Genomic DNA, 9,937 nt, shown 5'->3' with positions numbered 1-9,937 from the left:
CTTCTATATGAATCTGGTTAATTTTTTTAATGTTACGTTATAATGTTATTAAAAAAATAGTTAAATTTCAAATTTCGACATTGAAAGCCGTTTTCATCGAAACGACGTTGTTTGGATTATGTCGGTCTTGCAGTAAATGAGCGATACGTATATTACATTTTATAGAGTTTTTTAAGTGTAGGGCATTTGAATAAACGATATTAAATTTATTTCCATACCTGTAACATCAAGCATAACAGCTAAATTGATTTTTGGCTCTGTGTTTACTTGACATTCATAAATACCGCTATCACGTTGTTGTGCATATTCAATTTTCAAGTCCCAGTCATCGCTGCCTGGCGGATGGATAACAGAAAAACGTTGATCGCCTGTATATGTGTATATATTTGTAGTTAATATGTGTAAATCTCTTTTACGCATCCAAGATACGGTTCTATTTCCTTTATTTTTAACGCGGCATTTTAAAATAGCTGTTTCATCGGCTACTGTTGTCACATTTCTAGAATTAATGTCGTCGAAATATGGACGCTGGGTCTGCTGACTCTGTTGTTGAGAATCCATACCTAAAGAAAATAAATGTAAGTCAAACTATTAAATTTTAATTATATATTTATTATGACTCTTGTAAAAAATCTCGTTTTTTTGCAAAAGAATTTGTAAAAATATTCTGGAATATAGATAAAAACCAATCAAATGCTTTTTTAAATAATCCTCATTTTTAACATACTGACTGGTGTAGGGTATCATATATACATTCATACTTGTTTTATATTTAAATTCGTTAATTTATAAAAATTATTTATATTGGATTCTATCCATAGGTCTCCCATTTCCAAAACTTTTCTTTGTTGCATTTTTTAAAAGCAAAATTTTTTCAATCATGGAACTAGAGAATTCCATCTAGTTACTATATCCAATACAAGGCAGATTTCCTTATTATATTCGGCCAATACATAGTTTTGTAACACACAATTTTTTGTTGTTCTAATACCAATTTGTAATTAGTATTGATTACGAAAACATAATATTCAGAGTCGTCTTCCAATTCATCTTCAAATTCATTACTGTCGCTCAATTCCAGATCGGCAGATACTAGTTCCACTTCAGTTTTTTTATACAGAACATCAACGACTGCTAAATGTAATGCGTGGTTAAGGCAAAATACACCATCAACTGGGCTTTGTCTGAAAATTTTTTCATAACATTTGGTCAGTCGGTTTTTGTTGCGACTATGTGGTTTTCAAAGGTGATATTGTATTCCTTTAATCGAGTTTCCATAAGATCGCGGATTTCCAAAGCTCCACTTTTTCCTGGAATATATACCATTCCTAAGTTATGTAAGGTTCTTTCCTGTCCATATTCCCGGGACGGGCATATAACTTTAAGACGAAAAACGGGAAAAATTGGTACTTTTGTGTATAAAAACTTATTTTTATCTATTTTAATGCGAAAATATTTTCGATTTAGCATTCTTAAATGTCAGAAATATGTCTTAGCAAAGTTGCGAAAGTTGGAACAAAACTGGTATCAAAAATTGGGAATTTTGAGCTTGAAAACGATTTAGTTATCTAAAAGCCGAGATACACGGTTGTCAGATCTTACAACTTTGTCAGTAAAATATTCAGAAAATATCTAACGCGAAATTATTTTCGATTTAGTTATCTAAAAGCCGAGATACACGGTTGTCAGATCTTACAACGTTGTCAGTAAAATGTTCAGAAAATATCTAACAATCGTCTGAACTCAAAAAAATTTTTTTAAACGTTGTCAAACTGTCAATATTGCAAAACTTAATTTGTAAGTTGGCAGTGTTATTAGTAGAGTACAAAAATAAACTAAACGAAACGTTTGCAATTGTTTTGTTTTGACCTTTGTCGTGAGTAAAACAGAAACAAAACCAAAAACTTGTTTTTTTTTTTGTTGTACTTCCCAAAGTATTTATTTTACCCATCATTTGGAGAAATGATTATTACTTTCTACTAATATGCCACCATCTAGTTGACTTAAATTTAGATCTTTTGGGTCAATCGTCACATTATTGTCCCATAGTATTCTATACTTGAAATTTTTAACCTTTATTTCCATTAATATCCCACCAACTCTTGGCTCCAAAAATCGTCACTATCTGACTTCCTCGTAGGACTAGCCCATGTTAAAATGGTTAGTCACCTAGGTGGTAGGTTAAGTGGTCAGTTCGGGACTGTCCCGTAGAACTGCTGGGTATACTATTACATTTTGCACTTGTATAAGTTAAAGAGCGAAAAAAAAACAAGAAATGAAAAATCATTGTACTCTCATCTCCACAAAAATGCATATATGGAAAACTGAGATTTAGAAATAATATTAATATAACACAAAACTAATATTTTTTTAGTTTAAAAGTAGCAAAATTTGTTTGCCTTGTTTTGCACATTTTTTTTAAATATTATAATATATGTATACGAAAACACAAATTTGAGCTTTTCAACTATATTTTTAATTAAATATATACATATTGAAGGTAAAGATTTAACAAAATTACATTAAACATTTGAAAAAAACGTTTTAAAAATTTAATAATTCTAAAAACTTCTTAATATGTAGTGAAGACGTTAAAAAGGTACAACAATAAAAATTATCCATCCCTTCATTAATATACTTATATATACAATATACGTTTCTCGACAGAAGTTTCTTCTATGACAGCTCAAATGAAACTGAATTATGTTTTCTGTGCGTGTGAGTAGTCTGTCTAAATTTAATAATGGCCAAAATACACTGACATACTAGAACATTAACCTTAATTATGAGCCCAAAAGCTCATAGGGGTCTAGTTTCAATAGGCTTCGTCGTTGCGCCAAAAAAAAAATTGACTGCCAAATTTCATCCAATTATCATAAAAATTGCGACATTTACCTTGCGCACAAGGTTTACATGCCAGACGGACGGACGAATCGACTAAGAAAACGATTCTATGCCGATTGGTATACTTTAAGGTGGGTAAAGGACGAATATTTTTGTATGTTACAAACATCAGAACAAACACAGGATATATTTGGTGTAGGGAATAATAAAATTTAGAATACCACATATCGACCATTATTGTTATTTTACGAATGTTTACTTATTTAATGACAAGATTTTGTATTAAATGATTGCAATGGTGAAATGTATTATACGTTAAGGCAAAATATCGACAACTTTGTTTACCACAGGTAACTAGTTAGTTGAAAATGCGGTAATAAAACTAGTGAAAGGTGCAAATTGGCACTTTTCGTACTGAAGAGCATAAAATTTTCTTCTGACACTAACACCACTTCATTTTGTGTTTGTGCATTCCATTCACTGAAAGAACCCTGCAGTATGACGAACTAGTTCGACAACGGCAATATCAACATCCACTAAGTGAATTTTCAATCCACTAGCAATGTTAATTACTGAATTTAACATGGGGATGTCATTGCGAGTGGTCGATTGACACCTTATGCATAACATGTTTCTATTAATATCAATAGTTCAAATTCTCCAACAAAAATTAAGAAATAAAATGAAAAAATTAATTCTCAGACAGGGTTCGAACTCGGTGCCTTTCAATTTGTAGTCAGAAGACCTTTCCACTGAGCTACTGATGTCTTGTTCGGACAAAGCTCTAATTTGTTGTTATGAATAGCATGTAATTTTTGTAACATTATTTGTATTTTCTGCGTTATTTAATGCAAACGGACACTTTCAGCATTACATTTCGTCAGAAATGCGCCATGTTGTGATTTTAAGCACTACATGTGACATCATGCTAAAATTTATCAAATGTGAACTACTGATTACAATGGTGAAATGTAGTTTACGTTTAGGCAAAATATCGACCACAGGTAACTAAGTATTTGAAGATGCGGTAATAAAACTAGTGAAAGGTGCAAATTGGCACTTTTTGTACTGAAGGGAAATGTTTATAAATACTACTTTACAGTTTACTGGTTTAGAAATTGCAAAAAAAACTTTAAAATTATGGATAGGATTGGAAAAAATGTCAACGCAATTTTTGAACATCGCCTTCGAAAATGCATTAATTTGCAATTTTAATTACAAAATAAACCTTAAAGGTATATGTGCATATACTCCGTGTATATAAAAGTAAAGAAATAATTGAAGATTTTAATAAATTAAACAAATAGTAGATCGTTAGGTGTATAAAAATATCCTTTAAGAATTTTGCGCTCATTTAATTGTAAACTAATTGAAAATATTTACAGGATAATGTTGCAAATAGACCTGTATGTCACGCACTAACAGTAGCGGGTATTACATTTGTTTAGGAGTTTATATTGTTTATTCATCTTTATTAAAAATCCCATTATTTTTTAACAATCACTCGAAAAAAATTCTTGTTTTTTGGGTACTTAATTATAATATTTCCAGAGATGTTTATAAATTAAAATAAACTAGAGTTCGCCCCACGGTCGAAATTCGACCGGAACCATTGAAGGAAAAATTACATACATACCCAGCAACAAAATGTTGAAGTTGTTCAACAAGAATGGATATGTTCATGATTTCTTTTGTACGTATTCTAGTTAATGCATTTTATATACATGCCAAAATTCTTATAAATTTGTCATAAGTGAAGTCATGAAAAATTGCACCCAATTCACTTATGTCAAATTCTGTTATCGGAATTGTAAAATTCACTATAATTTGGTATTCTCTTAGGATGCAAAAAAAACATGCATTTCATATAATAAATATTGAAAATACCATTAATTTTATTAGATTTTTGTATTTAATATTTGTTAAAATTAGTAATATTAAGTCCATTTTAACATCTTGATAAATAAGAAAAGAAAATGCCAAGTTGGCTGAATGCTTAACGGATTTTAATGCATTTTAAAATATAGTTCACAAATGAAAATTTGCGTGAGAATCATGGAATGTTCAATGGTTATGACATGCTATTATTCCAAAAATGAACCCATGCTCGCGAATGACACGCTAATGTTAAAATCAGCATGTTTCCCCTAAATATGATTTTAACATAGGTTATTCATCTTTTTTATTTGATTCTAAATTCATTACTTCTGAAGTCATTAAATTTTGCAATTAATGCTATAAGAACTATAACAGGATTCCATCCCGATCGAAAGTGGAATTATGTCCGTTTTTAAATGACTTTTTTGGAATAAAACCACTTCTAATTTTTAAAATCGGATGTTTTAAATAATTATGTGTTTTTAATTAAATAAATATTTTTATTAAATAAATAAAATTTTAGATCGGAATGATATTTTCCAACAGATATATATTATCTTTATCAGAAATAAATACCTTTTATTTTGTTGTCTTAAGTATAATATGTCCATCCTTCATGTTAATATTGTATAAAATCTCCCATATAACACTCGACAAAGACTTCTTAAAAAATAAGTTTTAATGTATTTTAATCGTATTTAATAGTAGATATTCTATGAATTTGTACTACTATAGGCCTTTAAGCAAAGAGCTTTAAGAGTAAATACTAAACCAAATGGGCTGCTATTAACCCAGAAAACATGATTTGTATTTGACCAGTTTCATCTTTTTTCTATTTTTATAAAACATACATACCTATGTACATATAACCATACAAACTACAGTTTTCACTTTACACTAATATTTCTTAACCCGGCTTTTTTCTAATTGGTTAGAATAACACAAAAGAGTCTTCCTTTCAAATCCTCACAGTGATAAACATGCATATTAGCGATATACTGATTTATTTATTACGGTGAATTATGTCCCGACATGTCCAACTAAACTTTCCTACTTATGTTTTTGGTCATCATTAAAATCCCTAAAATCCATAAAAACTAACATTTATGTAGAATTATTGTCCCACCAATGTTTTCCCAGGTCAAACACCAACATCCTTTTGTATTACACATCTCAATACATATTATTATTACATTCACAATTTAGCAAAAAAAATAAAATATTATTTTCAAAATATTATAAAAAATCGTATTAAAAACAACAACAAAACTATCACTGCCAAATAGAAAAAGAAAACATCAACAGAGAAGTAACCAGTTTTCACACTCTCCTCTCTTTTTTCTAAAGTGAAAAAATGCAGTGTTGTGGTTTCGCATTCTTATTTTGTTTTCTATTTTTTAATTCAAGCACATGTTTGTGTGATTGTGTATTGGTAGAAACTTTAAACGCTTATATTTCCGAAAATACTGAACCGATTTCGATCATATATAGATTCTGCAGTGAGGCTCGCCAATCTGTATTAAACAAAAAATAATCAAGAAAATCGGTCAAGTGATAGAGCCGGAAAATGTTCCCAATCGTTTTGGCTTTGCGTATTAATATATACTAGAGTACATAAAGGGAGCTCCGCCTCCCTAATCAAGATTAAATTAAAGATTCAGATTATAAAAATATATATGTATATGTATCAGATAAAAATTTTAATATTTTTATACCCATCATCAAAAAAGATGGGGGGTATATTGATTTTGTCATTCCGTGTGTAACACATCGAAATATTGCTCTAAGACCCCATAAAGTATATATATTCTGGGACCTCGTAAGATTCTAAGACGATCTAGCCATGTCCGTCCGTCTGTCTGTTGTTGGCACGATAGCGTCCACAAAATAAGAGATATTGAGATGAAATTTTCCCAAAATATATTTTATTAATCAGAAATGTTTGGTATTGAAAATAGGCAAAATCGGTCAACGATTTCACATAGCCCCCATACAAATGTACCCCCCGGAATACTGTATAAATAGCTTCAAATGTTCACAAACTAGTTTTTTATGAAGCAAATACCACAAAATTTCGCATAGGTCAGTTTTTTGATGTCTGCAAAATAATTCTGCATTATGGCGGACATAGGACAATAATTGGCCCTACCCCCCCATATAAGGCCCCCCTTAGAAAATGACTAAAAAGCTTATTACTGGCTTAAAAATGGGAATACAGCTATGAAATTCGACACATATAAAGTTTCATGCAAGCCAATATCTCTCAACCAAATTTTACGTATATCGGTCTATAATTGACCCTACCCCCCATATAAGGTCCCCTTCAGAAAATGAGTTTAACGCTCATTACGCTCTTAAAAATAAAAGTATAGCGATGAAATTTGACATAAGTAAGTTTCTTACTAGCCAAAACCTCTCTTACTAGCCAAAACCTCTCTATGAAATTTTATGTGGATCGGTCCATAATTGACCCTACCCCCCCATATAAGGTCCCCTTCAGAAAATGACTTTAACGCTCATTACTCGCTTAAAAATACAAGTATAGCGATGAAATTTGACATAAGTAAGTTTCTTACTAGCCAAAACATTTCTATGAAATTTTATGTGAATCGGTCCATAATTGACCCTACCCCCCATATAAGGTCCCCTTCAGAAAATGACTTTAACGCTCATTACTGGCTTAAAAATACAAGTATAGCTATGTAATTCGACACACATAAGTTTCATGCAAGTCAATATCTCTCAATCAAATTTTATGTATATCGGTCCATAATTGGCCCTACCCCCCATATAAGGTCCCCTTCAGAAAATGACTTTAACGCTCATTACTGGGTTAAAAATACAAGTATAGCGATTAAATTTAACAGTAAGTTTCTTACGCTAAAACTTTTATGTGGATCGGCCCATAATTGACCCCCCATATAAGGTCCCCTAAGCTCATTACTTAAACAAACGAATATAGCGATGAAATTTGATATAAGTAAGTGTCTTACAGGCCAAAAAATCTTTATGAAATTTTATGTGGATCGGTCCATAATTGACCCTACCCCCCATAAAAAGTCTTCCCATAAACTTTCTTTAATGCTCATTACTGGCTCAAAAATATGATTATAACAATGAAATTACACAGAAGTAAGATTTATACAAGTCAAAATTTACCAAATTTTATGTGGATCGGTCCATAATTGACCCTTCCCCCCACATAAGAGCCCCTTCAGAAAACGACATTAACGTTAATTATGGGCGTAAAAATACGAATATAGCGAAGAAATTTGACCATTTGAAATTAGGAACCAAAACCTTTATGTCAAATTTTATGTGGATCGGTCTATAATTGACCCTAGCGCCCTACTTTCTGTGTAGCTAATATCTCTATCCCTTCTATAGCAACCGAAATCTCTCTATAAAATTTTATGAGGATCAGTCCATAATAACACCATCCCATATAAATTCCGCCCCAGAAAATATGAATACCGCAAGGCAACTCGACATAAAACAATTTTGATTTAAAATCTCTCTACCATATTTTATGACTTTAATGCTCCTTAATGGCTTCAAAATACAAGTAGATCGATGAAATTTTAAACAAATAAGGAACTGAAATCTTCCTACAGACTTTTATGAGAATTGGTCCATATAATATATGTATATATTATGTATAAATAACCCTACTCCCTATAAAAATTAGCACTGTCAATAGTAAAACCCCATTAATGGACCTCTTTCAAATGTTACCCTGATGTTCTCATTAATACCGATATATAATAATAAAATATTCAAAATATAAAAGTTCATTTATATGGCAGTGATTTGATAGTGGGTATAAAAGATTCGGCATAGCCGAATATAACACTCTTACTTGTTTAAGATTATATGGTATAGGAAAAAAAAGAGGGAAATAATTCGGTAACTTCTAAACGGCTAATCCGATTTTAATGAAATTTGGTATGCACAAAGAGGAGGTGTTGTCGTGTTTAGGTTTTGAATTTTGACCTTATAGGCCAACCAGGGGCCCGGCGGGGGTCCTCAAATTAGGATACCTCGGCTGTGTCATTTGAGTTCCTATTTAAAAAATTCGTATATAGAATCTCCTTATCGAGCACTGTAAAAAATGTAACTTCTAAACGGCTAATCCGATTTTAATGAAATATGGTATGCACAAAGGGGAGGTGTTGTCGAATTTATGTTTTGAATTTGGACCTTATAGGCCAACCAGGGGCCCAGCGGGGGTCCTCAAATTAGGACACCTCCGCTATGTTAAATTTTAAACGATCCTATTTCTTCATTTGAGTTCCGATTTAAAAAAAAATTTTGTATATAGAATCTCCTCATCGAGCACTATAAAAAATGTAACTTCTAAACGGCTAATCCGATTTTAATGAAATTTGATATGCACAAAGAGGAGGTGTTGTCGAGTTCAGGTTTTGAATTTGGACCTTATAGGCCAACCAGGGACCTGGCGGGGGGTCCTCAAATTAGGACACCTCGGCTATGTTAAATTTTTAAAACGATCCTATTTCTTCATTTGAGTTCCGATTTAAAAAAAAAATCGTATATAGAATCTCCTCATCGAGCACTATAAAAAATGTCGTAGTTTTTTAAGTGACAAATTAATTAGGGAAAACTCAACATCTTTTAGAAAATATACCTAGCACTATTATTTTCATCCATAAGATTGGCTCTTAAATTTGTTACATATATTGATGAAAATAATAGTACTGGGTAAATTTTCTAAAAGATGTTGAGTTTTCCCTGATTAATTTGTCACTTAAAAAACATTAGGTAGGCATGTTATATATCAATGGAAAGGTAATTTTGTCTATTTTTCAAAACTGTATATAGTTTTTGAAAATTGAAACATTCGCGGAATAAGGAGTGAGATCGAAAAATTCTTAACATACATATATGTTTATAAAAAAGAAACCACTAAACTTACAGCTTTATTTTTTTTTATTTGATTCAAATTATTATTACAATTTACAAAAAAATATATTTTTATAGTTTTAATCACTAGTGATGAAATTTTGAACCATTTTCGGAAACCCTTCCATTAACGTTTTTATAGTGCTTTCTGTCACTTTGCTCGAACATGTAGTCCATCTCCGTTTAAAATCTACCACACTTTTGGACACCTTTTTTGTACTCTTCAATTCTCTTTTAACAAGAGCCCAATATCTCTCCACTGGCCTTAGCTCCGGGCAGTTTGGATGATTTG

General features: G+C 31.2%; 1 protein-coding gene across 6 annotated transcripts in view; it reads right to left on the bottom strand.

Moving 5' to 3' along the window:
- Nucleotides 1-9,937, bottom strand: part of LOC111687560 (hemicentin-2) — a 419,747-nt gene that overhangs the window by 200,771 nt on the left and 209,039 nt on the right. For all 6 annotated transcript variants that reach the window (XM_046956663.1, XM_046956676.1, XM_046956672.1 and 3 more), the window contains exon 3: nt 219-563. In XM_046956663.1, coding sequence (XP_046812619.1) covers nt 219-563 — 345 coding nt within the window. The remainder of the gene's footprint in view (nt 1-218; nt 564-9,937) is intronic.

The sequence above is a fragment of the Lucilia cuprina genome, chromosome X (assembly GCF_022045245.1).
Source record: "Lucilia cuprina isolate Lc7/37 chromosome X, ASM2204524v1, whole genome shotgun sequence".
NCBI classification, from domain to species: Eukaryota; Metazoa; Arthropoda; class Insecta; order Diptera; family Calliphoridae; genus Lucilia; species Lucilia cuprina.
This window is presented reverse-complemented; position numbering and strand designations above follow the sequence as displayed.